General features: G+C 49.3%; 12 protein-coding genes across 12 annotated transcripts; 5 read left to right on the top strand and 7 right to left on the bottom strand.

Moving 5' to 3' along the window:
* Nucleotides 1–1661: 1661 nt before the first annotated feature.
* Nucleotides 1662–3747, bottom strand: VTN00DRAFT_6125 (uncharacterized protein; the record flags this gene model as incomplete). Its single annotated transcript, XM_069432727.1, has 6 exons — nucleotides 1662–1991; nucleotides 2066–2388; nucleotides 2452–2614; nucleotides 2687–2962; nucleotides 3020–3400; nucleotides 3472–3747. 6 exons carry the CDS (start codon nucleotides 3745–3747, stop codon nucleotides 1662–1664), a joined length of 1749 nt encoding a protein of 582 aa, XP_069288557.1.
* Nucleotides 3748–6836: 3089 nt separating this feature from the next.
* Nucleotides 6837–8968, top strand: VTN00DRAFT_6126 (uncharacterized protein; the record flags this gene model as incomplete). Its single annotated transcript, XM_069432728.1, has 9 exons — nucleotides 6837–6956; nucleotides 7027–7096; nucleotides 7172–7558; nucleotides 7634–7666; nucleotides 7749–7917; nucleotides 7994–8104; nucleotides 8183–8447; nucleotides 8532–8692; nucleotides 8782–8968. 9 exons carry the CDS (start codon nucleotides 6837–6839, stop codon nucleotides 8966–8968), a joined length of 1503 nt encoding a protein of 500 aa, XP_069288558.1.
* Nucleotides 8969–9409: 441 nt separating this feature from the next.
* VTN00DRAFT_6127 (uncharacterized protein) lies at nucleotides 9410–11399 on the bottom strand (the record flags this gene model as incomplete). The annotated part of the gene is made up of 4 exons (XM_069432729.1): nucleotides 9410–10044; nucleotides 10303–10361; nucleotides 10552–10975; nucleotides 11066–11399. The coding sequence occupies 4 exons, from the start codon at nucleotides 11397–11399 to the stop codon at nucleotides 9410–9412; spliced, it is 1452 nt and encodes a 483-aa protein (XP_069288559.1).
* Nucleotides 11400–12814: 1415 nt separating this feature from the next.
* VTN00DRAFT_6128 (uncharacterized protein) lies at nucleotides 12815–13806 on the bottom strand (the record flags this gene model as incomplete). The annotated part of the gene is made up of 3 exons (XM_069432730.1): nucleotides 12815–13229; nucleotides 13289–13328; nucleotides 13383–13806. 3 exons carry the CDS (start codon nucleotides 13804–13806, stop codon nucleotides 12815–12817), a joined length of 879 nt encoding a protein of 292 aa, XP_069288560.1.
* A 2134-nt stretch (nucleotides 13807–15940) lies between these two features.
* Nucleotides 15941–17296, top strand: VTN00DRAFT_6129 (uncharacterized protein; the record flags this gene model as incomplete). Its single annotated transcript, XM_069432731.1, has 1 exon — nucleotides 15941–17296. One exon carries the CDS (start codon nucleotides 15941–15943, stop codon nucleotides 17294–17296), a length of 1356 nt encoding a protein of 451 aa, XP_069288561.1.
* A 645-nt stretch (nucleotides 17297–17941) lies between these two features.
* VTN00DRAFT_6130 (uncharacterized protein) lies at nucleotides 17942–19528 on the top strand (the record flags this gene model as incomplete). The annotated part of the gene is made up of 1 exon (XM_069432733.1): nucleotides 17942–19528. One exon carries the CDS (start codon nucleotides 17942–17944, stop codon nucleotides 19526–19528), a length of 1587 nt encoding a protein of 528 aa, XP_069288562.1.
* Nucleotides 19529–19670: 142 nt separating this feature from the next.
* On the top strand, nucleotides 19671–20078 carry VTN00DRAFT_6131 (uncharacterized protein; the record flags this gene model as incomplete). Its single annotated transcript, XM_069432734.1, has 1 exon — nucleotides 19671–20078. The coding sequence occupies one exon, from the start codon at nucleotides 19671–19673 to the stop codon at nucleotides 20076–20078; it is 408 nt and encodes a 135-aa protein (XP_069288563.1).
* A 162-nt stretch (nucleotides 20079–20240) lies between these two features.
* On the bottom strand, nucleotides 20241–20555 carry VTN00DRAFT_6132 (uncharacterized protein; the record flags this gene model as incomplete). Its single annotated transcript, XM_069432735.1, has 2 exons — nucleotides 20241–20400; nucleotides 20458–20555. The coding sequence occupies 2 exons, from the start codon at nucleotides 20553–20555 to the stop codon at nucleotides 20241–20243; spliced, it is 258 nt and encodes an 85-aa protein (XP_069288564.1).
* Nucleotides 20556–20588: 33 nt separating this feature from the next.
* VTN00DRAFT_6133 (uncharacterized protein) lies at nucleotides 20589–20908 on the bottom strand (the record flags this gene model as incomplete). Its single annotated transcript, XM_069432736.1, has 2 exons — nucleotides 20589–20664; nucleotides 20721–20908. The coding sequence occupies 2 exons, from the start codon at nucleotides 20906–20908 to the stop codon at nucleotides 20589–20591; spliced, it is 264 nt and encodes an 87-aa protein (XP_069288565.1).
* A 179-nt stretch (nucleotides 20909–21087) lies between these two features.
* VTN00DRAFT_6134 (uncharacterized protein) lies at nucleotides 21088–22632 on the top strand (the record flags this gene model as incomplete). The annotated part of the gene is made up of 2 exons (XM_069432737.1): nucleotides 21088–21561; nucleotides 21622–22632. The coding sequence occupies 2 exons, from the start codon at nucleotides 21088–21090 to the stop codon at nucleotides 22630–22632; spliced, it is 1485 nt and encodes a 494-aa protein (XP_069288566.1).
* A 1181-nt stretch (nucleotides 22633–23813) lies between these two features.
* VTN00DRAFT_6135 (uncharacterized protein) lies at nucleotides 23814–24557 on the bottom strand (the record flags this gene model as incomplete). The annotated part of the gene is made up of 2 exons (XM_069432738.1): nucleotides 23814–23967; nucleotides 24334–24557. The coding sequence occupies 2 exons, from the start codon at nucleotides 24555–24557 to the stop codon at nucleotides 23814–23816; spliced, it is 378 nt and encodes a 125-aa protein (XP_069288567.1).
* Nucleotides 24558–26185: 1628 nt separating this feature from the next.
* On the bottom strand, nucleotides 26186–26476 carry VTN00DRAFT_6136 (uncharacterized protein; the record flags this gene model as incomplete). Its single annotated transcript, XM_069432739.1, has 1 exon — nucleotides 26186–26476. The coding sequence occupies one exon, from the start codon at nucleotides 26474–26476 to the stop codon at nucleotides 26186–26188; it is 291 nt and encodes a 96-aa protein (XP_069288568.1).
* Between the last annotated feature and the right edge of the window lie 757 nt (nucleotides 26477–27233).

Raw genomic sequence — 27233 nt, forward strand, 5'->3', positions numbered from 1 at the left:
AAGACCCGCCTGCCGTTCACTGTGTTCTCGGCGGCGGCAAATCTTGCGATATTGGTGTCCCCAATCGTGCGATTTGCAAGCCGCATGGTTGGCCAGCTTAAGCTTTCTCTCCTGTTCTGTTCTGTTCATGTGGCAGGAGGGTGCGGCAGCACAGGAAGTGGCACTGGGAAGTGATTGCTTGGACAGATTGTTAACTGGAGCTGCAGGATAATCAGGGACAACGTTGTTGATGTATGTATGGCATGGGACTCTGTGTTTGTGAAGGGAAGACGGATATCTGTCTCAATAGATCGATACAAGGAGGAATAGACTCCTCTTGTGTGGAGGAGATATTGGGGCCGATGCCCCTGATCTTGGACCCCAATCCAGACAGAACATCACACTAAGGCTCGCCAACTCCTGCTGACTGACACCGAGTGGGATTAACACCCAGTATAATGTCTAGAATCCTTATCTATCAAGATCTGGAGTTGCCGACCTCATTTTGCTGTATATCTCTTTGTTCAGGAGTTGTGTGCACAGGTTAAGGAGATGGTAGGCGAGGTGTTTTAGACAGCTCTCGGGTATATGGGCAGAGGGATGCAAGAAGGGCAGCTCCTGAGCATACTCTGGTGAATGGCTCTAGATATAAAATTTTGGACATTTAGGGAATGAAGGCTGTTTATCAAGACACTGTTGGCTGACCAGGATACAGTCACAAGGTATGGCATCCGTTGTCTGGCGGCTCCCTACAGGAACGCCAAGCTATGAGAGACGGAAGCAGTGCAATCAGATAAGGAGCTGCCTACACTGAGCTATCAGAAAGAGGGATCATTGCAGGCCGACAAACATAGAAGTCGGGATGACAATCTACCTCGCTGTCAGACAGAACCGGAGCCATGAGACTTGTGGCGAAGGATGTTCTTCGAAGAATGCCTTCTTTACGTTTGGTATCGATTGGGAAATGATTTGGGAAATGATCTCAACAGAGATGCGGACGCGGACACGGACTCTGGATCGAAACGGCAAAGCTACACAAGGAGAACTCGAATTCAGAACACAGAAAAAGTAAAAATTGTGTCTATGGAAGCAAGCGAAGCGCTGTTGAACAGTTTGAGCATCGAAGCCGGCTCATAGAAGGCTTTTAACGATGGATATCACAGACACGTTTACCAGATAAAGGCCTCTGAAATGACTTGGCTTGGCTTGGATAGAAATAGGAAGGCTCCAAGGTGCGCTTCCCATTGCAATTCTACGCTGGAAGAAAGCACGAGCAATGTCGATTTGATCGCAATTGAGGAGTACAATACACAGAGAAAGATCCTTTCTGGAATTCACTTATTCCAGGGGACGTTACTAAGATCGGATGCAGGTCGGGATGAGGACGGGGTTATTCCCTGCTAGCAGAAATACAATTATCCACTACCTTAGGCATATCTCCAGCATGCAGACATGGAAAGGCTACCAACATGATAAGCTACCGAGACGCCAATAATTTGAACTAGACGGTAATGTCTTAATTTGAATGGGACTCCACGCCGTCTGATCTGACCGAGTCTGTTCCTGTATTGGTCTTCAAAGACCACTATGCTCTCATTTCTTCCCTGCGCCTGTGAAACAAGTACCTATATACATGACAGATATGGACAAAAGGAGATGGATTGATTATACTGCTCAACGTCTTATAGCCTAACGCCCTTCTTTCTCCTCAATTCCTTCTCCCTATCCCGAAGATTCCGTCGCAGGATCTTCCCGCTGGCAGTCTTGGGAATTGCATCGATAAACTCGACGCCGCCCTTCAGCCACTTGTGCCGCGCCTTGTGGTCCTGGACGTGCTTCTGGATCGATTGGGCGAGCGCTGCATCGTCACCACTCGCAGACGGTGACTTGACCACGAAGGCCTTGGGAACTTCGCCTGCAGCATTGTCTGGAATGCCGATGACGGCACAGTCGACCACGGCGGGATGGGTGAGAAGGTGGGCTTCGAGTTCGGCTGGTGCGACTTGCATGCCCTGTCAGAGTCAGTGAGCAATGCAATTCTTACCGGATGACACATGTACTCAGCTAGATAATGTGGTATACATACCTTGACCTTGATCAGCTCCTTGAGGCGGTCGACAATGAATATGTGCTCTATGTTATTTGGACTGAGACGGATCACCGCCTCATCGCCTGTGCGCATCCATCCGTCCTCGAAGGTCTCCTTGTTAGCCTTCTCATTATTCAGGTATCCCAGGACAACGCTTGGAGAGCGAACGACCAGTTCCCCGGGTTGATCGTAGCCCGTCAACTCCTTCCCATCTGGTGACATGATACGCGCCTCATAACCTGGGAGAAGGGAACCCGAAGAACCAAGCCAAACATCGTGGGGAGATGTCGCGCACACGACTGTACAAGTCTCTGTGAGACCTTCACAAGAAGAGTTAGTGGCGTTACCGCTTGAAGGAAAGATAAAATCTTAACGACACTCACCATAACCTTGTTTGATTATCCAGTTTGGATACTGCTTCTGCAGATCATCAGCCGTCTCCCCACCCAGCGGTGCAGCCCCAGTGAAAAGGCTCCGCACAGAGCTCAAGTCATATTTTTTGCAGGTCTCCTCGTTGGCAAGCATTGTGACGATAATCGGAGGTACCTAAATTGGCAGACTTCTGTCAGAGCTTTTTCTTTGTAGAGGCTCCTTCGTGGTCAATTAGGCACAACTAACCACAAATAGAGTTGAGATTCTGAAGTTCTGAATGGCAGACAGGTACTGGTTCAGCTCGAACTTGGGCAGCACGACGACCTGGTCACCTTGATAGGGCCCTGCATGGCAGATGACTACCAAGCCGTAGATGTGGCTCATGGGGAGAAGACCGAGAGTCCTGTCGGTGTATGCGGATTGGTTGCCAGGCTCGATGAGCGTATCCCGCCACTTAGACTCGTACGTTGCAAGCTGTATGGTATTGGCAATAACATTGCGGTGGGAAATCATGACTCCTTTCTGCTCTGAAATTAGTCTCTGTTGAGCCACTCGATGAATGGGTATTGTTCAACATACAGGCAAACCTGATGTGCCGCTAGAGTAGCAGAGGAATGCAGTCGTGCGAGCACCCTGTCCGGGACTCCATTTCAACTTCTCAAGCTGCGGCAGCGACTCTCCTTCCTTTATTAATTGCGAGACCGTCTTATACTCTGCAGGCGCCTTCGCGCCACCCAGTATCTGGTCGGGCACCTCGAGTAGATAGATGCGGTTTTTCGGGAGCCCGGCCTTGGACGCGGCCTCCAATGCTGTTGACAACAGAGGAAGACATGTGAAGAGAGCGTGAGCCTTGGAATTGACCAGCTGATGAGTCAACTCGGCAGCGGAGTAGGCAGCATTGGCAGGAGAGACAATGCCCGATAGCCGATGGGTTGCCCACGCCAGTGGTAATGTGTCGATCTGTGTAATAATGCGAATTCATCAGCCATGGAATTAGAGCTCCTGCCGGAGGCAAGTGTACAATCACATACCGTATTTACGCTAAAGATGGCCAGTACCTTGTCCCACTCGGTGCCCTTGTTGGGCTGCCAGCCGAATTCCTTCGCGAGAGCGCGCGATAAATAGTCGACACGGTCAGCGACGTCAAGTGCGGAGTAAGTTCTCCCAGAAAGCCCACAAGTGAAAGGGTCCAGGGAATAGCCAAGAGGATAGCGGCCGTAGCGGTCATCAAGCATGAAGTCGCAGATGGGGACATCGTCTGGAATATGGGGCAGTTTGGGCACCCATTTTGGCGGGTAGAAGACCATCTTGAGTCTTTAGAGCTGATAGCTGGTCCTGGCTTGCCGTGTATCGAGAAGATATATAGGATTAAAAGGTTAAGATGTGAAGAGATAGTAGAATGCGCGACGGAATACTTGGGAAACTTCACTCAGAAACTGTCTCTGGAAACGAAGCAACCGGAGTAAACAGCAGCCAGAGACGAGATCCAAGCAATCTAAGGGAGAACGAATGCAGGAGAAGTCAGGGTAAGGGGAGGAGATGTCTCCGCGCGGCTACCTCCCCCATCCCCCGTGCAGAACTCCCTCGGGGTCGGCAAAGCAGCTCCAGAGCTGGGGTTTCTCCGTTGGCCGACCAGCATCCCGGACTCCACTTTCCCCGCATCTCCCCAGCTGGGCCCGAGGTGATTAGATAAGCTGAGCGTCTCCGCAGCTCTGTTGGACATGTCGATGCATCATAGAAATGTGCCTTTTGCGCTTCGGCAAGATGGATTACATCCCTTTTACAGGCCCTAAGGCTGCAAGCTAAGGGTCGCGAGTGTTGATGAGAGTATATAAGCCCTAGATTTATGTATATTCACCTACCTAGCTCTCTGACAACACTTTATCATAACACACGATTGATATGAAAAGAATATAAAAGCAATTATGTTGCTTGGGATGCGATAGCATGACTATTTGACAATGGGATGTATATTTTCTTCATGAAGGATCTGATCTAGATTCCAAATCCCAGTATGACCTGGCATATCGGACCTATGTGGAGACGATGCAAGTGAGATCATCCGCAGGTATAGTTACTTATCTAGCCAGTGTACATTTTAGACCCCCACTAATTTTTACGTTTTCAACCAAGCTCTTATTAGACTCAAGGCAAGCTCTTCCATCTTACGTTCCTTCTCTAAGAAGGAAAGCCAGGACCATGCTTGCCATGGAATATGAGATGTCGAATGCCTAGTACCTAATCAAAAACTTTTACAGCCATCAGAAGGCTCGTATAGAATACACATATTACAGTACAATGGTGCAATATATTAGCGTGAAAGAATATAAATAGCAGTCAGGGGTTAGTTAGGGTTCTTGTCCAAACGGTAGAAATTAGCCTAGGGCATAGGGCCAGGGCCCTGGCTGGTCGCCTCGCCCTATCTCGAGACACTCCTGCTCTTGAACATTTTACATCCCCACAAACATATTACATAACTGAATCATACTGGTATACTGATTTTATTTTCTGCCAGGGATGGCAAAAGTTCAAAGCCACGTGGCTATTGCTTACCCGTGTCGTTGGTACAGCCATTGAAGACAACACCAAGTCTACTACTACTACAAATTCCAAACAAAAGTACCTTGGCCTCCTGCAGAAGTTACGAGAGAGAGCAGAGAAAGACAAGCAACGATGGCAAGACGCTTACGTGAAACGCCTAAGGTTATAGTGAGCCTTAGCGCAATCCGCACCCCAGGGGCTCCTCGGTGCCCCATCCATGTTCTACACGACATACACGTATTCGCAGAATAGTCCACCGATGAGCCAAGATTGGAGTGTTGACAAATGCCAGTAGCGGATGAATAGCGAGTATATACGATCCTGGGTGATTCGCACCTTTTGATCAGTTGCCGGGACCTTTTGTGCTGTACAGCACAAACAGACAACCCGGAGCTCAGTCAGCCGGTAAGTGGTGCTCCCAGCATGCTTGAAAGAATAATGCCACGTGGTACACCATTACATACGCCAGATTCTATCTCACGGTACGTTCTAGTCACAAGATATTCAATGTGTGGGATTCAAACATCCCGAGGGTCCTGACATAACCTTTTTCCTCTTCTGCTGGGAGGAAAGTACGACACAAAAGTTCTATCATTTGGAAAAGGCACTCTAATATACCCATATTCAGGAAGTTCTTTTGTTTGCTTCTGAAGAGACTCGGATATTAGTTGTGCCAAATTTTTGGTTTGTGTCGCAGATACAAAGAAGGTTCGCTGCTACAGCTAATGCTGACCTAGATATGTTAGTAAAACTACACAGCCTCATGAAGAGAATTCAGAAACTAAATCCTGCAAAAGTTCAATCCTGCATAATTTCCAATGCAAGAGCATCAGCACAAAATGTGAGTTTTTGTTCAATGCCTGGTTTTCGGCCGCATAATGCATCCAGCTGCCGAAATTGTGCCCTCTTTTCCTCTCTCATGCTGAATAATTCCCATACTAATACGAAGGAATGAGAAAGGGGAACGAGAAGAAAGAAACCGTTCTTTGTCTTCTCCTTATTCTTTGTTGCAGGTCGTCTCCACAAACGCCTTCTCGAACATCAATTTCGGCTACGGAATACACCCCTGTTCTCGGCAGGTTTCAACGGTCACCAATCAGTGATGCATTTGTTTATCGCTTAACCATAATCGATCTTGGCCGATTATCGGAGTGACTCCTGAGGCTTATCAAAAAGTCATACCCTAAGACTCCGTTAGCGAAGCTGGTCAGAGCTTATATACTGCGTGGAACAAAGAACATCGAATTTATAGTTACCTAGCGGGGAAAAAGTGGGCTTGAGTGGCAATAGCCATCAATAAACCTCAATATCTCTCCATCTGACAAATAACGGTGAGAAATTAGGCTACCTGGGCAGACAAGTACAATTCTTCAGACATCTCCAGTGGCAGAGGCCTGACCTGTCGAATTCTTCAGACCGGGCAGAAAACTGTCTTTGTAGAAGGACTGATCTAGCCAAGAAAGGAAGGGAAGGATCCGATCCATCGATATCATCTACTACTACGGATCCTGCTGTTACTCAAAGAGGGCATAGGTGCAAATGCCATTCCAGAAAGGATGGCGGTGAGCAATGTTCACTTGGAGAGCCATTTGGATTTTCTTCTCTGTTTCTTTAGAATATAAAAAACCCACGGTAAAGCACTAGAAAACGAATACAACCACGCCTGAAATCTATTTTGTGAATACCCATAGCCAGCATGCCTTTCCTACCCGATCCAATAATTTCCTGGAGAGACTCAGGCCAAGATCTCATAGCAGCTTCTATTATGAGGTCAATACTCGATGCTGTCAACATCAGTGTCTTGTTGGTCTTGGTAAGCGGGACTTATAATTAGCCAGTCTAACAACTTTGAAAGATGGTTTTTGACATGTGGTACACTAAGGTGCTCGTCTATGCCGGAGTTGTTGCCATGTACAATCTCTATTTTCATCCTCTTTCCGGCTTCCCGGGTCCGATACTGGCCAGATCGTCACTGGTATGTGCTCATTTCAGCTCCCGAACTGACAAATTCAGAGTGAACATTGACAGTTGTCATGAAAATTAAGATATGGAGAATGTACCACTCCTTAGGGGGTCGATTCCATCGCGCAATCGATCAGCAGCATCGAATCTACGGTACGCTTTTACTTCTCAAGACTGGTTAATATATTAATTATCATTGCGGCAACTAATGTGCCAACAAAAAACCAGGCCCAGTCATCCGCGTCTCTCCAAACGAGCTCTCCTTCTCATCCGTGTCATCCCTGAAGACGATATATGGCCACCCTCCAGCCGGCCAACCGATGCTGCTCAAAAGCGAATTCTACGATATGTACGATGCAGGCTTCAATTCTTCATCCATTTCCAGCGAAAGCAATCCCGAAAAGCATAGGCAGATGCAGAAATCACTGTCAGCTGCGTTTTCGCACAAAGCGCTGATGGAGCAGGAGAGCATTGTGGCTGAGTGTGTGGAGCGATTTGTTGCCAAGATAGGCGATGCAGAGCTCAATAAGAGTAAGAATAAGGATAATACTAAAGGAGGGCTGGATATGACGAAATGGTACGAAATGGTTGCGTTCGATATCTTGGGCGAGTTAGGTGGGTCGGTTTATATCATCTAATACCCAACCTCTTCTTCTTTTCGGCGCTCAACTAACCTGAATTGATTCACAGCATTTGGAGAATCTTTTCACTCGATTGAAAATGGTCTGATGATCTATCGTCTATCTCCCGTAGAACAAAAAACAGAATGCCAAGTAGGACATCAGCAGACTGACGCTTGAAGCAGGGAAACCTCACTTCTGGTCCGAGCTCATTGAGAACCATGTCTACTTCATAAGTCTTGCTGATAATTTTCGCCGTCTTTCACCTCTAGTGACAGAGCTGGCGAAGCAGCTAATTCTGCTGACTCCTGTGATTCGCAAGCACCTCAGATATACTAGAGGACGAATTGACAGGTAGGTAGAAAGATAATGCTTAGAGAGCTCTTTTCCTTTTTTTTTCTTTATACTTACATAAAACGATCCTCAAAAGTCGCCTCTCAAACAAATCCCCTCGAAGAGACATAATGACCGCCTTAGTTGAGAAAGTCAGGAGCGGGAAGATGGACAAAGATGAAATGACAGCACATGCTTCAACATTGGTGTAAGTTTTTCACCGCTCCTAGCCTTGCTATAGGAATCTCGTTCTGATATCTCTGATTTAACATTAACATGTTCTCAGCATCGCCGGAGGTGAAACCATGGCCACCTTCCTGGCCGCCATAACCTTCTACCTCCTGAAAGGGCCAAAAGCATACAACAAGCTCCGAGAGGAGATCCGCAGCCACTTCAAATCATACGACGACATCTGCGCGGTTTCAGCCCAGCAATTACCGTACCTGCAGGCTGTTATCAAGGAGGGTCTGAGGATTTATCCTCCTGGCTCTCAGGGGTTTCCAAGAATATCACCGGGCGTTTCTGTGGATGGGTATTGGGTACCTCAAGGGGTAAGTTTCCCGTCATCTTCTTCCTCTTCATCCCCTCATCTTCATAGCTTTGATCAAACATCTCACGCATGAAATGAATAACAGACGGAGCTCTACACTAGCGCCTGGACCATAACCCACGACCCACGCAACTTCCACGACCCCTACAGATTCAAACCCGAGCGCTGGCTCGACCCGCAATGCACAGACAACAGAGAGGCAAGCCAGCCATTTTTACTGGGGCCTCGAGCATGTCTAGGAAGGAAGTGAGTTATACCATCTAAATTCAACGACAATCGGGATCCCTCCAGACCGAAGGCCTCTAACTATTAGACCTGACTGACTATATATATAGTGTCGCAAACATGCAGATAAATCTCATCCTGACCAAGATGCTCTGGAAGTACGACATGGAACTTGTCAACAATCATCTCGACTGGCAGGGGGAAAGCCGGCTACACGTTCTGTGGTCGAAACCGGAACTTAGGGTTCGATTTTCCCGCTGCGTGGACCAGAAGTTTTCAGCGGATCAAGATCCATGAATGAGGAGGGAGATTTCAAATTCCTAATCTTGAATAAATCCGTGACAGAAAGGTTTGTACAGTGTGATATAGGAGGTGATTATCATGATGGAGATTACGGCTCTGCTGGCTTAACATGGTCATATACTGTACGAGAGAGCTGAATGAGTGAATACATCTTACCGATACAGTCACGTTGACACCATCAATTGTTTGGGAACACCAGATACTGAATAATCAACTCGATCTCATTGATGTCTGTAGTTACAAGTAGACTAAACTTCAAATTTAATAACGCCTGCACCTGATAATGTGACATCGATCTCAAATGAACCAGGATAAAATATGGTACAGTGTCAACTGCAAACTTCAAACAAGTACTCCTTTTGAAAATTAAGCTTAGAGATTGCATCGTAGAAATATAGTGATCTGTGAGTATCACGCGAATAAAGCCTGTTTATCTCATCCACCCGCTGAAACCTCGACTTTCTTCCCCTTGACACTTCTCCACTCCACTCCGAGGCTGCTCAGGAATGCCAACCCCCCAGCAGCAACTGAAAGAAGAAAAGCTCTTGTAACCGCTGTATCATATATCCTCAACACGGCCGGCAGAAGTGCAGGCGGAGTCACAACTTCTCGCAGTCGGGTCGCCTTCGCGTTTATAATCAGACTGGGGTCAATTTGAGGAACTTGGCGTGTGAGCTCGTGCCTCAGCGTATTGGAGAAGATGGTTTCCGCGATCGACGTGGCAAGTGCGCCACCGAGTGAGTTGAAAAATATAACGAGCGCAGTACCGACAGGAAGATCCTTCTGCTCAAGGACTACCTGGACCGCAGCATACGGTATTTGAATTGAGGCACCCACCCCGAAGGCTGCGAGGACCTGGTAGCTTATCCATTTGGCTGCGGCAGAGTCGACCTGGAGCGTGTAGAGAAGGCCACTACCAACAGTGAAAAGAACGCTACCAAGGTACATGAAAGGGGTGTACCAGCCAAATTTCGCAACAGCAGCACCGATAAGGAGGGATGCGAGCGGATTTGAGAGAAGATATGGAATTGTTCGGATCCCAGAGGCTTGGGCGGACGCACCTCTGCTGGCTTGAAAATAGAACGGTAAATAATACATATGAGCGTAAAGCCCCATGGAAATGAGGCCCATGAAGATGCAGCTGCAGGCTAAACTTTGCTGTGAGATTATTCGTATTGCGATGGTTGCTCTGTCAGAAGTCAGCAGGAGGCTAGTCCCAAGTACACGTGTAAGAGTGCAATGAGGATTACTTGCCTGTCACCGAGTCTGAATTGCAAATAAATAAAGACGATAAAGAGGATGCCAGACCCTATCAGACAGCCCCATACTCTTGATTCGCTCCAGGAATACTGGACTCCTCCAAGCCGCAATGCCAGCAACAGACAGACTACGGAACCGATGAAAAACAGGCCCCTAGGATGTCCATCTCGTTTAACTTCTCTTTGAACGTGAGGTTGTTGTGTTCCCGAGACGGATCTTTCAGGAACAGAAAAGTCGTGACTAATGTGATACCTCCAATCCTGTCGATATACCTTATCAAAACTATCCATCAAAGGAAGTGGGGGAAGGTTTCTCACGGAAGGTTGATCCAGAAGCACCATCTCCATGACAAGTTATCTGTCAAAGCACCACCAATCAGAGGCCCCACGATCGCTGAAACACCAAACATGCTTGTGAGAAGGGCGATATATATGGATCTCTTCCTGAGAGGCACTGTATATTGAAGAATTGTTATGCCTCCAGAGTAGATGCCCGAGGCACCAATACCAGCAATCGCACGTCCGATAATAAGTGCTGCTGAGGACGGTGCAGTAGCACACACGACTGAACCGAGCTCAAACATCACAACCGCCATCATGAATGTCCGTTTAACACTGTAATAAACATATATCTTGCCGAAGGTTGGTTGCACAGCGGTCGTAGTAAGCAGATACGAACTCCCATACCATCCCACATCATCTAAGCTGTTGAAACGGGAAGTGATGGTCGGTATTGCGGTTGCTAGAATGATGGAAATTAGTACTCAACCACTGCTATTTTGGGATCCTACTCAATGTCGTGGTCGTAGAACCTGAAGAAATTATCTCTTACCGATAATGGTATTGTCCAATGCAACAACAAAGCTTGCTAGCATCAAACCAATTATAATGATCACGAAAGCAACACCGCCAGGATATTGGCTCTCTTCTTCATTCTTCACTTTATCCTCTTGAGTTGAGACGCCCCCGCCGTTGCCCGCTGTATCCTCATCGTTTGCTTTTCCATCATTTGAAGCATCTGCACCGTATGAGCGCTGTATAAGAGTCAGTTCGTGGGAGTCCTTTGCTGCAGATGTTGGATAAGTCACCGTCAAGCAGAAAGGATGGTCATCATCTTGGTCAATGGCGGTACTGAGAGTGGGAGTGGGAGAGTTGAGGGTCGCCATAGTTCAATGGTGCTGGGTTGATACAATATAGATTCTATGCCCTCCTCTAGAATGGATACAATAACTTGTGTCGGAGTCGACGTTCCAATGAGAGCAAGACTTAGTTCGCGACGATCCTCCAGTTTTGGGGGAAATTTGGGGTGACTTGGTCGTACAGCGTCTTGTTTCTCCCCACGGCGAGGAGGACAGAAAAGACCTCATCGTGGTTTCCTATTTATATGATTCGAGGCCAAGTCGGCTCTTATTAGTCGGACTTGTCGCACTGCGCTCGATATTGTACAACGCCATTAACTGATGCGGTTTCATTAAGACGTAAGAGGCTGATGTTGCCTTGCTCATTGATGATACCTTGGACGCATCTCCTTTTCCTACACCAATTCACACCCTGGTTAGCCAAACCACCCTACTATTGGTAATAGCCACTTTGACTATGATGAGAGTCGGAAGATATTCTTATTTTTAGGGCTTTTAGCTGCCGTTGACTCAGCGTGTTCTGCTTCCCTTATCGCGTTTCGTGTTACTTTTTTGTCTAAGGTACGGTGTAACAAAGGGCCGACGGCATGATCTCCTTGATGCTGCCAACTACCATCTGGCAGGTGCTGTAGCAACAGCATGATCTGCATTCTCCATATTAGTTGCAAGGCGTTCATGTCCCCAAGTTGTGGATTTCGGTAGTAAAGGTTGAGTGCCGGACCAGCGCAAACCATGACAGCTTGAATAAGGAGTTGCGTCGAGCATCACAGGCTGCGTAATCGAGCGTTTGATACCTCTCTTCTTGTCGCAAGCGTAACGAAATAAATGCTGTAGGATTAGTAAATTGCTCAGATGTTGGAAGTTCTCTGTAGTTGGCAATGTTTCCATGTCACGGACAATTCACGACTGGTTGGTGGGGGGCTCAGCTTGATGACAAGGATATGCAAACAATATTAAATGCAAATGTTACGGTATTCTGAAGCAATTTTTCCAAGATAAGAGAGTTCTGACAGTGCATGTACTGACTTCCATCCAAATTGAATCTTTTGTGTGTATGCGTCAGACTGCAGGCTACCATTGCCACATCGTGATCGCCTATTCTCAAGGCTGCTGGTATATCGTTGATGATACGATTAAGCAGACGCGCTGTTTCTCGATTAGATTCCAATACATCAACTATCCTTTCCACCAATAGGGACTCGTGAAAGGAACGTGACAAGAAAATCACTTCTGTTTCTTTGAGATTTTCCAGGTCCGTGTCAGTCTAGGTTGTTGAGTCCTATCCTAACCCACAGAAAATCCCAGTGATTCTGACTGAATTCTTAATATTGAAACTTACTATAAATCCTCGGAAGACAATTTGAGCTATAAATGCCTCATTCTCTATGATTGAAATGCATAATATCTTCACCAATCTTCAAAGTGCATTTTCAGTACACTATTCAATCGACAACCGAGGTGGGGGGCATAGAGATTGGGCTTTCATCAGTTGGAAATATATCGAAATCTTCAATCTTTGCTAGAAAAGTGGCAGAAGATTCATTCTCAATAGAAATCTCCTTTAGAATAAAACCACAGATCTCGAACATCGGCATCGATGACAACCAGATTGCATATTTGGGCTTATCTGTGAATGCATTATCCATCCAAACTTTGAGGGATGTTTTGAGGGTCCAGGAAACATCCATCTCCATCTTTGGTGCTTTGAGCCGGATGGGCACGTCTGCTAGATGAGAACAACTTTCCTCTTCTTCTGGAGACGAGTTTTGCTTGCGTTTGGAGAAATTATCTGCCCTGATGACCGGAATATCCTTTGTTGGAGCTGCGTAAATAATTCCCGCTTCGGCAATTTTCACACTGCCATCGGGCAAAAGCTTCCAGGTTTGATCGAAGGATGAAATTGGTGACAGGCTAACAATTTAGCTGATTCGATGACTTTTGGTCCCAGATCCTTGTCTATGATGCCACGCGGCAAAAAGGGCAATATTGAGCCCATAGGGGCTTGCTTACCCCGCGCGTGGAAGAAGAAATTGGCGTAGTTATACGTAGAGCTGAAGAAGACAAACCCATACTTCCTCCTGATCTCATCGAGGAATTCATAGGTATACTGGTCGAGAACTAGCGGAGGTTCATGCTGTTTTCTGGCCTTCAGAGCAGCTTTGTGCCAGTCGGTGCAGCCGAGAACAGACATGATGGCTTCTGATCTGCTATGCTTACACTGAGGACCACAACCAATCTCGAGGATCTCGACTTGATGTGTATCATTATATCTTATCATGTGCAAATCCGTGAGCAGATCGTTCAGCCAAGCAGCTGGTGACTCAATGCCTTCTGGATGCGAAATTTGGGACATGGGATAGATAACGGCGTCCAAAGGAATCGGAAGCTGGCCATCTATTGTGAGAAATTTCCAGTCCCGGTTCGCCAGGATCATGTCTGGCCGAAGTATTGCTTCTTGATGAGTCCAAAGGGACGAAAACCACCCTATACCAGTGCTGTTTGTTGTATCCTCTGGCCTTCGTCCTTCCTCAGTATAACTACACAATTCTGGGCCTCTTGCCTTTGCCAATTTCAAAGCGGTATCTTCCTGCATCTGGCGGAGGCGGTCTTCGAACGGCCGAAGATCATACTGCAAGTCGTCAGGTTGTAGCAGGGACTAGAGTAGTAGCCAGCGAATGGACTCTAGAATCATGTCCCAGGACATTACCTCCGTTCAGCTAAGCCACGGCCACAGCTGCTCCGCCAAAAATCGCTGCTTGTCGAGGGACCTCCTTTTGGGCTCTTTCCGAGCGGTCCTGCAGGATACAGAACAGATCTATCCATGCGTAACGAATGGAAAGCTGGCGACCCAAGGTCTGTAAGGTCGTTTGGCAGCTGATGGACATCAAAACGAGAGTTTTCTGACACCAGCCATGGCACCTGTGGTTTCATGTCCGACTCCATTACTGGGAAGCTTCCTTGTACGGTTGCGTGTCAATAGCGTCCTTCATTTTACAGGCTGGAGAAGTGGTTGACAATAGAGATATTTACTTACCATCGACCCCATGTATGGCTCACAACAACATATTCTGGTTCTCGTTCCAGAGTTCTGGTCTCAACTGTCCGACGACCTGGAATATCCCATAAGAACCATGGGAAAGCTTTCTTGGCTTTACTATCTCACCAGGAACATGGCTCGATGGAACAACCCAGGTCTTCAATCCAGCTGTTACTTGAATCGTCCGCTCCAAATTTAGATAGTCTGGATTGACAGCTTCATTCTGAAAAAAATCTGCGGGATGTACGCCGTGACCAGCCGTTGATGGAATAGCAAACCGGCGGCTGTCTGCCTTGTGCTGTAAATAATGCTGTACTCATCGTTCCGGTGACGACGACTAGTTTCTCGAGAATATAGCGCATTAAGATTTTCATCGAAGTCATTCTCAGTAGCTTTTGTACAGCTATCATCGTGGTCATAGGATCCTTCTGTTGCCAAGTCGTCGAAATTGTCGACGTTACCTTCAGAAAGTCCCCGTCTGCGCAAGGGGTCAAAGGCCTTCGATTTCCACAGCAACAGGACGCGGAGAGAGTTCATCTGCGAGACAGAAAGGGTTGATAAGAAGGCCCCTCGTAACCCCTGATCCAAACAGACCGTCATTAACATGTTCCATGCGTCCGGTTGTTGGATACGAGCTCCCTGCTCTTGGGGACGGGTCTCTGAGAAATCTAATACTGCCTCCAGCAATGTTATCTCTGTGTCTATTTCCTCGAAAGGCATTTTCCCCCAAGGTGTCGAAAGTGCAGCGAATAGAATACTAAGCACTATGTGACGTAGGACGGGTATTCCTATGGAACAATGCTCCGCACAGATAAGTATACAAGTGTCAGACTGGGCGAACCTAGTAATCCGAAGGTATGATGATGAAAGCTCTGATTATTCGAATCTACCTAACTAACTGACTATTTATTCTCATGGAATTAGGAGTTAAGACCTTCCGAATATTTTTTTTATTTAACGATCCCTAGACATTTTCATGAAATATGAAAGGATATAACAAAGGAAAATAGGCGGTTTCGGGTATAGACAGTATGATTCCTTTATTGCAGGGATTCTGGCCTTCGAGATGCCTGGATCGGCGCGTGCTGACTAGGCTGATAGGTTTCTTGGCATACCACTAGGTTATAGTGGTAATATTCGGCTGACAACAGGAAGTTCCGTCGTGTGATTAAGATGTCTTTAGGCCACAGTCTGTGATCTAAGGCTTATAAAGGACGGAAATTGTGCCGCCTTTAAATGTTCGCCCCTAGATGGGTCACATTTCATCTCTACCACAACACACAAGGCTAGCGAATCAAACATCTTCGTAACATAACCACATCTTCAAAGCATAGCCACGTCAGCAACACACGCCGCACGAGGCTTCTTTCCGACATCTAATACATGAACGATACTAGTAATGGCGCACTAAATACAGGGCACGAGGACCTTTCTGCAAATGCAGCAGCCCTCCTTCACTCAGCGCAGTACAAAGTGACCCCGCCGTTCTCGAAATTCCTCAGCTGAATTCCTTCGACCGCCATAGGTCAGGATGAATAGCACCGACCACTCATCATCTTTTAACAACTCCGATTCCAACAGTTTTCCTCTGAGCAATGTCCTCAGCGCATTAGGCACCCTGATCGGTTACATTGGAACCGAAGTGGCGACCACAAATTGCATTAACCGGCTTCTCTGGCCGCAACGCTCGTACAACAATTTTTCACTATTGAATGCATGGAAACTGGCTCTTTTCATGCCTTTGGGCGGGCCTCTGCACAAGGCAGCTCTCGATACGGTGGATAGGTTTTTTGAAAATGGGTTGTTCAGGGGAGATCGCTTAGGACATATGCTCGGCACGGCGTTCTTTCCAGATAGCGGGATGAAGTATCAGGTATACGAGGGCGGAGCCTGTCAGAAAGAAGCACAGGTCCGGAATGGGATCTGGGTGAGGACGCTGAAGGAAATGCCAATGATACCTGATGATCCACTCAAGGGAGCGCACGCTGAACAGGAGGATGGCAGAAATACAGGAGCGGTGATACGCCAAAAGACTACTGTGAGCCATCTCACCCTCTCTCCGAGAACTGGCAAGGAGACTACCACACCTCTCATCGACAATGATACCGGGCCGATAACACTGCGGACGGTTATGGCTATCATAGCCACTGAATTGACAGGAATAGGCGTTGCAGTTGCTGTGACTGTAATCTGGAGATCAGCCTTCATGGTCCTGTGGTTGATACCATTGATCCTGAAATTAATCAGCGCTATGTCAGCTGTACCCAGGGAGCAATTAATTCTCAACAAACGTGCAACGACGAAGATGCCTGCTCAGGCTACAGAGGACAAAGAGACAAACAAAGTCCCTTGGACGAAGAAGTTCTGCATCACAACCGGCCAGGGATTCCAGGTCATTGAAGGACCGGAGGAGATTGTTCTCCCCTTTTTCCGACACTACGGCCACCCCGAGCGTTCTCGCTGGAGGGAAATCATCCAGATAACCGTTGTCGTTGCTCTCGGTTTGACATTTCCCGTCGGTCTGATATGTTCGCTGATTTGGATGCCCATTGGGTTACAATGTGTATGGACTGGCTATGTGCTTTATGTAACCATGGTCATGTATGTGTATCGGTATGCGCATGGACATATGTGGGCTACGACAGAGGAGCGAATCTCCGAAACATTCACACATGCTGAAAATTGTGGTGAAGAATCAAGGATCATGTTCCGAGCTGGCGATGATTGCATTATAATTGCTGAATTGGTGCGGACTGCTCACAATTCTTATGGTGAGGCGAATCACAATGCAATGAAGCTTCTTTCATTGCCGCCGCTTGCTCCTTCGGCGGACTCGTCGCGATCTACGAGCAATGTCCGCTCAGAGGGGTCGGGAAAGTTGTCTTAACCTTGTAGAGCTTTTGGGAAATGAAGCCTGTTAAATGTATCTATCAGCAATTATAAATAATCTATAAGCGAATGGTGGTAAATTCTGCCTGCATGATGAAATGGAAGCACTGCAACTTCATATAAACTTGAATCCTTGGTCCTGTACATCTTGGACAGGAGGCAATAATGTTCGTTCCATGGAGAAGACATCAGACTTTGATAAATATCAGAAAGATGTAGAAGACTGCCGAGCCAGTACCTATAGGCTAATGCACTCAAAAGTGTATGTCGGGATTGCTAGTCCTGCCCGCTGACGTTGCGGGGAGACAGGGTGTTTGCAGCGTTTGTTTCCAAAAGCGGCAGAAAAGAAAATCGGGGCGTTGAATTTCTAAGCCGCGGCGGGGAGGATCCAGGAATATCGACAGGCCGACACAGCCAGAATCTTCATATTTCCTGTCTTTTTTGGCCGTCTTAGATCTAGCGGGGCTTAGATATTTGCCCACTTGCTACGAAAAGAGGAATCAATATCGCGGAGAACGCTCATCGGGCCTGCTACCCTACATGTACTACCCCACCATTACTTTCTCACTTTTGCCCCTCCGACAATCTAATAAACAATTGCAGATTTCCAACGACCACAAACGGATAACGACATTCGCACATAATGTCTTCTTCACACGATCCTCACCATGAGGCTGAGGAGGACGTGTACCTCGACGCCGACGAGGCAGCGGAGGAGATCCCTCAAGACGAGGACCACCCGATGGACTCGGACGACGACGACTTCCAGGGCCAAGAGATCACCCTGCAGAACGACTCCGTCGCGCACTTCGATCACCACAACGACTCGATTTTCTGCATCGCGAATCACCCCGTGCACTCCTCCATTGTGATCACTGGCTCCGGCGACGACACCGCGTACGTCTTCGACGCGACGCCCCGGGAAAATGACCGCCCGCTGCTGCCGCAGAGCTACGAGTCGAATCCGCAACCCAAGGGTGAGCGCAAGTCTCTGGAACCGCTGGCGAAGATGGATGGACATACAGACTCGGTCAATGCGGTGGCATTCACGGAGCCCAAGGGCGAGTATGTCGTGACGGCAGGGTTGGACGGACGGTTGCGCGTCTGGCGCGACACCACGCCGCAGAAGACGGGGCACTCGTGGGCGTTCGTCGCGGAGGCGCAGGAGGTTGAGGAGATCAACTGGGTGGCCGTGTGCCCGTCCCAGGACGGCGAGGAGGAGAAGAAGAATGTACTCGCCCTGGGCGCGAACGACGGCAGCGTCTGGGTCTACCGCATTGACCACAACGATACCGAACAGCCCATCTCCATCGTCCAGAGCTACTTCCAGCACACGGGCTCCTGCACGGCTGGTGCATGGACCCCCGATGGCAAACTGCTCGCGAGCGTCTCTGAAGACGGAAGCTTCTACGTCTACGACGTCTTTGGCGCCGCGGCCGCCGCGGGCATATCCTACTCCGCAGGGACCAACGCCGTGGTCGGCCTGACGGCGGATGACCAGCGTTTCGCCGTCGAAGGAGGACTGTACTCCGTGGCAGTCGCGCCAACGGGTGCCTTTGCCGTCGTTGGCGGCGCTGAGGGCCACATCAAGGTCGTCGGTCTCCCCCGTCTCCCATCTTCCACCTCCGCTTCCTCCACATCCACCAAACCCTCCTCCAAATCCAAGTCCAAGTCCTCCGCTGCGGGCACCGCCGCCGCCGTCGGTGCCGGAGGCGCTGGCACCCTCCTCGCATCCCTCCAGGCCCAGTCCGAGAGCATCGAGACTCTCTCCTTCTCCTCACCACCTCTGAACCTGCTCGCCTCGGGATCCGTCGACGGATCGATCGTGCTCTTCGACACGGCGCACCGGTTCGCCGTGCGCCGCCACATCAGGGAGGCCCACGAAGGCGCCGCCGTCGTCAAGGTCGAATTCGCGCGCGATGCGCGACCGTCGGCCGCGGCCGTGCCTCGTCCCGGCCCTGCTGCCGCCGCCCTGGCGGTTCAGGGACAAGGACGGCCATGGCTCCTCACGTCGTGTGGAATGGACGGTGTCGTGAGGCGGTGGGACGCACGGGGCGGAACGGCGGCCGCGGCGCAGGGCCTGCTGAAGGAGTGGAGGGGCCACGTTGGCGTCACGGAGGGCGAGAACGGGGAACAGAGCGGTGGCATCCTGGGGTTCGTGCAGGGTGGAGATGCGAAGCGCGTCGTCACGGCCGGGGATGATGGGGTTGCGCTAGTGTTTGAGGAATAACCGAGACTTGAACCCGGTCTAATTTTTTAACGAGGTAAACATTTTTTTTTGTGTACATGCACCATTATCGATGAAGAGAACCCCCTCCCATTGCAGGTTTCGAATGGGGGAGGAAAATGGAACGTATAGCTGTTATGATCTAATGAAATATAGAGAGGCCAAAATAGAACTTCGCGTTTCACATTTTGTTGTAGGATATCAGACCACTGACGGGAGCACACAAGCATGCACTTTTCGTGTTTCTAAAAAGCGTAGTTTGATTTCACAGCGACAGGCAGGGACATGGGGTATCAGGAAGTTCTTGATCGGAGTCCTGGAGTGCTCATGCTCAACAAATATCTCAAAGTGCAAAGTGCATGGAATCTCGCAAATTTCGAACGAAAACAGACGCAGGCTGGTAGATACAACCAGACAAACAAACAAATCAGTCAATCAACCCATAGCGCCCTATGTACATCCCGAGAGCAGAAGTCACCGCAGGCTTGCCTGGAGGGAACGGGACCAGCCTTATCGAATCAATTATCTACCAGACCAGCAGGCAGTATATTAGTATTAATCGTTGCGCTGCCACGGAGGCCAGATTCGTTTCGTGTTGTGCCGCTCTCCCTCTCTCTGACCCCCTCCCCGCCCCGTCCAGTCAGACCTGGTGTTGCGATCCCTACTCTATGGTCTATGCCTTCGTCCTTTTCTACTTTTTATTCGAGCCTCACGCTTAGTGGTGCTTCTCCCCATGGCCGTGGTGCTCGTCCTGGAGGAAGAAGTGCTCGTACGCGCAGTAAGCGGTGAAGGCAACGGTTGCGATGCCCAGGCCGGGGAAGAGACCCTTGAAGCGGTTCCATCGAGTAAAAGGGCCGGTGTAGCGCCAGGCTTCGCTGTAATATCAAGTCAGATGAGTGCGAGAGAACAGTCAGACATGTCAGGACACGCACTTGCGAGCCCAGGGGTCTCGCTTGGCCCAGACGGAGTTGGGCGAGGCGGCCGCCTTGAACTCGTTGATGTCGAACCCCGTGGGGTTACGGTGAGCCATTGTGCGGGGTTGGAGGGTCGCGAGGCCGCGATTTCAGCGCAGATTGAGAAGAAGGAGGGGAGGAACAGACAGGCTCGTCTGGTAAGATGCTCGAGGAGATGAAGAGAGCCTGTCTTCAAGTGTAGGGTGTAAAGACGTGAGGAGGCGAGGGGGCCAGCGTCGTACAGCTCCGCGGCGCTCGCAGCGAACCCGAGGATGCTGGGGCTTGGCGGTCCCGTGAGCGCGCTAAGCCCGATCGGGAGGAGCTGTGCCTGCCGCTCTGGCCTGCGGCTCGCGAGCTTCGAAAGCCACCAGACGGCGAATCTCGCATTCTCATCAACCAGCTTCAATGCCTCCTTTGCCTGACCAGACATCTCTGCCACGCGACTGTCTGCAAAGGAACCTCCGCTCGCTCTGGCCTGGGATCCGCCCCGGGTGGTGAAACGAACCTGTCATCATTTCCTCCGACCGACCGAACAAACCCGCGATTCATGACCTGTCCCGTCCCCAATAACCCCTCCGACGACAAGAGACCTCTTCGCGTATAGCTAAGATGCCTCCTCCTGTCGGCAGATATGGTCCTTCCGGCTTAAACGCTCCCTTCACCCACCTCCAGCAGGCCCACCTGCAGCAGCAGCAGTCCCAACAGCACCATCCCGCCCATGCACAGTCCGCCAACGCCGGTCTGCCTCCCCCGTCCCTGGGCGGCCACCCTGGCTTTGCCCCCGGGAACCCGAACTCCAACGTCAACCCGTTCCTCGCAAACGGGGTGTCTGTCGGTGGGTTTGGGGGCGCTGGTGATGGCGGGGGAACTGGTCTCGCCAGCCATGCTGCGCAGATGGGGTTTGTGAGAGGCGCGCAGATGCAGCAGCAACAGCAGGCACACCAGGCACACGATGCGCGGTTAGCGATAGAAGGGAAGGCTGGCACGGTCAAGACGAGAATACGGGATGTGTGGAGACATAATTTGGCACAAGAAATGGCGGTGTTGCGAGGGTTGGTGGAGCGATATCCGTATATCAGCATGGTATGTGGTCAGCTCCTTCTTTTTCTTCTGGGGGATGCAGTTGTATTGACGGCTTTGTAGGACACGGAGTTCCCTGGCATCGTCGCCCGTCCCATCGGCTCCTTTGCCAACAAGGCCGATTACCACTACCAGACGCTGCGGTGCAACGTCGACCTTTTGAAGATGATACAACTCGGTATTACATTATTTTCTCCGGAGGGTGAGGTTCCGCCGCCAAATGCTACAGATCCCAACGGTCAGCCCTACGGGAACCACCTCGTCCCGGCCCCTTGCACCTGGCAGTTCAACTTCAAATTCTCTTTGGAGAACGACATGTACGCACAGGAGTCGACGAGCATGCTTGCCAAAGCTGGGATCGACTTTGCCATGCATGAAAAGAACGGTATCGACCCCTTCGAGTTCGGTGCTCTCCTCGTGAGCTCGGGGCTCGTCCTGCTGGATGATGTCCACTGGATATCATTCCACTCTGGCTACGACTTCGGCTACTTGATGAAGATCATGCTCTGCAAACCCCTCCCCGAGGATGAGGAGGAGTTTCACAAGCTCCTCAAGATCTTCTTCCCGTCATTATACGATATCAAGTATCTCATGAAGCACGCGGGTCGGAATCAGGCGGTCAACGACTCCCCTCTGACTCCGGCTGCTGCTCAGATCCTCACAAACCTTGGGCAAAAGTCTGGTCTTCAGGACATTGCGGATGAGCTTGGTGTCAAGCGTGTCGGTATTGCACACCAGGCTGGCTCCGATTCCCTCGTGACCGGCGAGATCTACTGGAAGATGCGCCAACTCGTCTTCAACGGAACTATCGACGAGGCCAAGTACTCGGGTCAGATCTGGGGTCTGAACGGCCAGATGCCTGCCCTGACATATCACAACATGCAGGCACAACAAACGCCCAACCTCAACGGGGCAACAATCTACTCCAACGTTGGCACTCCGAGCACGCCAAACACTGCTCACGCCGTGCCCGGAAATCAGACCCCACACCAACATGGCAATGCCGGTGTGGGGGCTCTGACTCCCGGCGGCGGGGGTGGCGTCTTCGGCACATTCCAGATGGGCAAGTCGTAGGATTCGCGGTTACTAATTAAGGGATGAGCAGAAGAGAGGAAGCCATGGGGTCCTTTGTATATCTTCCTTTTTCCCTTTTCTCTCTCTCTCCTTGTGCTCTTTCTAGCCTGGTTTGGTATATGGCAATCGTCAAGTTAACTGGCCGGCGTTACTTCTCTTCTTAAGAACCCCCCTTTTATAAGCTCTCTGCGTGTGTCTGCCTATGTGTGGTCATGGGGAAAAAAAGAAATGAAATGGGTAACGGTCTGATGTACATACGGGCACTTTCTTCTCCCTCCCTATCCCCCTGTTGGCTGCCTCCCCTTGCTGCATCATCTTCATATCTTCAATTTTTCCTTTTCTTTTTTCCTCCTCTGGGATGAATGATATCTTTTTCTTTTCCTCGACACCTCGGTTAAACTAAACTTTGGCTTTGGAGGCAAAGGTGTTTTGCGGAGGTGTGTGGGATATCGGTGTTCTTTGGCCGGAAATGAATGAAATGTGTTTTTTGTCTTCCGCGTTTTCCTTGCTTGCTTGCTGCGCGTATGTGCGATAAACATGGTGTGGTGTTAGGCTAGTTTAGTTTATCCAGTTTAGTTCATTCAGTTCTTTTGTGTTTTTAGCTGTCCTGGTCCCTTTTTTTTCTTGTTGTTTCTTGTTCTTTTTTAAATTTAAAGTGTTCTATTTATTAGATTTTCTGTATTCTACCTTTGCCACTGTTGTAGTGTTTTTATTTTCTCCTTGCACTTACAAGACAAGGATGTATGCTCGTCTCGACTTGATTATTCTGTGCGTACGTAAGGTAGAATGGATCCCATCTTCTCACTTGACACGGGGCTGTTTTCTGCATGACCGTAGCGGGAAAGAGAAATATAAATGCAGAATAGGAAAAAAAAAACACGAAATACATGATTACCGACAGCGTCTACTACCTTATCTTACTCAGCCCTTCCAAAACGGGATGCTTTTTCCGTTCCATTAAACAAAGCAGCCCATATACATATGACATGCATGGTTCCAATCATCTATCTCAGGGAGTCCAAAGAAGAGTCTAGGCTCAGGGACATTACAAGAGCTTAGCTTAGCTTACATAACCGCGAAGTTGTAGTTAACTATATTGCTTTAGATAGATAGATGGATAGATAGATGGCTTGACTTCCTCTCTCAGGTTCAGTTTCAAAGCTAACATCAAATTCACCCACTCAACCCAACGTAACATCAAGCACGTGTCTCACAGGACCGAGTTCATGAACGCGAATTTTTAACCGGGGATCTGCTTCCTTGATTATGGTCGTCCGTTCGACGAGGGTACGTTCCCGGGATCCGAAGAAGGTCATCATGTTGAGGTCCATGGAGCTGTACCAGTAACTTGTCAGCCAAGGAAAGGGTCATATTTGGGGGGAGTTGGGGTTTTATCGGCAGAACTTTTCAAGATAAGGAGGCAGACTCCATGGTTTCCAGAGGATTGCGTCGTTGATGAGAATGTGTGTGGGTTTCTTCGTGAGGGCTTGGTAGGTAACCATCACAAAATCAGCCTGGAACGGCATTTCTTGCCAAGCTACCTACTTAGGTAGGTACCTAGAATTCAGTTAGGTACTTATCCGGTATTAAATTCCTCAGAATCCTCACACAAAACTCATCCGGCCAATTATGCAGCACCGCCCTCACGAAATAGACATCCGCACCCCTGACTGGCTGCTACTCACTCAAGAAGTCAGATACAGCCAACTCAGACGGAACATGACTCGGTCCTTCAGATCAATGACATTGCCCAAGTCCTGAACGATGAATTTCTTGATGTCTGGAAACCGTTGGGCGAGGGAAATGCTGACGGGACCCCAGCCATCGCTGACGTCGACTACCGTGCCTTTTACTGCAGCGATGGAGGACCAGTCCCATCCGTTGGCGAGGGGGTCGATGTTTGTGCGGGCGGCGAAGCCGTTCATGGCTCCAGCGAAGCGGGCGGCTCGACATCTGGCATTTCTTCAAGATGATCTTGCGCCTATTTGTTCGCTATACAGTAGTTCCCTCAGAGAGCGACCTGAGCGAACGCAAAAAGACAGTCCGATATGGCCTTCAAAACGCAAGAGAATTTCTCATCTCGTCCTTTCCCTTCTCATTTTGGTAGCTGGTTTTGTTGGTTTCATAGTGGGCTCTACTGTCCAGAGATGGAGTGATGCTCCACCAGTATGAAGTACAACAACATAGGTATGACGGATGGTAGTTCTGTCCCTAACACAAAGCCGATTCCCACTCACCAATGGTTACTTCAGTACATTTGTACCGGATCAAGCAGACACTTAGATACAACAAGACATTTGGATCAGCTCCATCGGCCGATGGCAGCACTGAAGCAGCTTGGGATTCTCTGATCCCAAGTAAGTTCTGATATCAGTTGCCACTTCCCATCTCGAAATATCAACTGTCAATACCAGAAGGACAAGGCTTCGTGCGGTATCCATCAGACTCTCCTAATAAGTCAGCCATCTCAGTCTTCCACCAGCTACATTGTCTGGTTTGTAAATCCACAGTGGACTGTTTCGCTTCAGCTTCATCTTCTAACTTTGTACAGTACACTATACGTCTGGTCCTTTTCTCAAACCTCCCCAACAGCACATATGACACAATGACCCAGATACATAGACACCATGAATTTTCTATACGCCATGTGCGGCACTGCTTTGACCTCCTCCGACAGAGCCTCATGTGCTGCTCCGACTCAACTCTGGACCAATATCGTCCCGATCTGGGAGGAGTTACCGGATGGGAATTTCCACGGATTTGCAGAGATTATGACAAGATTATGACAAGGTCAAGGCATTCGCGGAGAAGTATAGGACGAATGATTTTGAACCTATTATCCCCCCTCTCCTGTCGATACGGCTAGAATCCTTACAGTATATGTTTAGATAGCACAGCTCCAACCTCCTACTGGACCGTGATCGAAGCCTTGCTTGCCATTGTCAGCGCCTGTCTCCCTACTCTCCGGCCTCTATTACCACGGCTGGTCGCCCGAGAGTGTGGTCAACAGTTTCCGCAGCACCGTCTCTCTGCATTCACTCCGTAGCGAAGGAAGCAAGTCGAGTCGGAGAGACAATACGGATCGCCTTGATGTCTGCCCGAGAGCACCGCTGGATTGAATGCCTCACGGGCCACTCTTGAGAATTGCAAGCGTGGTGAAAGCGCAACAGTGAGCGATGAAAGATCCTGCACAGTACATGGACCTTCCATAGGAAAGTACTGTGGGGAAAAGGGTTGGAAAAGTGTTGAGGTCGGGTGTACTGGAGTATGAAGCCTCCCATGTAACGGTAGCTAAGTTATAGAAAAAGAAATAGCAGATTTCTTTCTTGCTACTAATGCACTGAAACACTTCTAAAGAAAAGATAATAAAAAGGAAATGAAATAGGTTAAGAACACAGACCCATGCACGATGCAATCCCCCTTGGAAAGTAGCCAGCTAGGCGCGACAGGAAACCTCCTTGATGCCCGAGTAAAGCTTGACCGTTTCATGCGGCATTGTCGGCTAAACATGTCAGGGCCACCAACACCGCAGCAAGATGCCATCTTCTGGTCTTTAGGGCTTTCCCTCCGTCTGTGCGGTGGTGGAACCGCGAAGACTATAAGTAGGAGAAGAACTTGGCGGCGGAGCTCCAGGGGACTGTGGCGTGTGCGGCCTTGTGGGAGCTGGGACTGATGGGTTGTCGCGGGTTAGGATCCTCTCCTGATACTTCCTGGTCGGTTTAAACGACCCCGGCCAGTTGTCGTCGCCTTCACGAAGGTCGAGGACTGAATCCCCGTTCTGCACGATGTGCAGGTACCTCTGGAACTCGTTGGAGGTGTCGACCAGCTCCAGGCATGGTCCCATGTGCCCCGATGGATGCTGTGAAATTGTCTTTCCTGGTCGAACTCCTCAAGGGACCTCTCTCGAGGTCACAGGACTCATCATCAACAGGAAGTGTTCCATGTGGATATCCGATGCCGAGTTTAACTCGGTGAGATCGCGAATGCTTCCTTGAGAGAGTCTATTCCTTGATATTAAGTTTCTCCATTGGCTCCGGTTCTTTGGGATGGGAAAGTCCGGTTTCTGGTATTCTCTCGTTTTCCTGGACTTCTTCGAACCTGGCGCAGATCTTTTTGGCATTGTGGTGGATTTGTTTATGCAAGTAGGGGTATTTGGTGTATAGTAATGCTTGGTGAGAGTCACGACAATCAGCGTCCTGGAGAAGAAAAGAAGGAGAAGAAAGTTGTTCAGTGTTAGTAGGAGTGTAGTCTAAACAGGCTTGCGATAGTGTACACTTGTTGACAAGAATAAGAGCCAGTGAGGGCCTCTCTTATTACAGGTTCTTTCAAGCACTCGCGTGGATTACCGAACACCTGCAGACTCGAACATCCGGTATCACGGACATATGCGCCTAGTTCTTCATCTGCCGAAATGAAGACCGTTTGCTTTTTTTTGCTTTTCCGGTCTAGGTACAGTATCTCGGGACCTAACTTCACGTTGGAAGGACGGCGATAGAGAGAGCTAGGAATCCGACTATCTACGTTTCGCCGCTTCCTCCTTGCTTTTTTCAGCCTTGGCCTTTGGAGCGCATCCGTCAATCCCCTCTCAACTTGAAACCTGA

This window comes from Thermoascus crustaceus (genome assembly GCF_041956765.1).
Source record: "Thermoascus crustaceus strain CBS 181.67 unplaced genomic scaffold VTN00scaffold_3, whole genome shotgun sequence".
In the NCBI taxonomy this organism is placed as follows: Eukaryota; Fungi; Ascomycota; class Eurotiomycetes; order Eurotiales; family Thermoascaceae; genus Thermoascus; species Thermoascus crustaceus.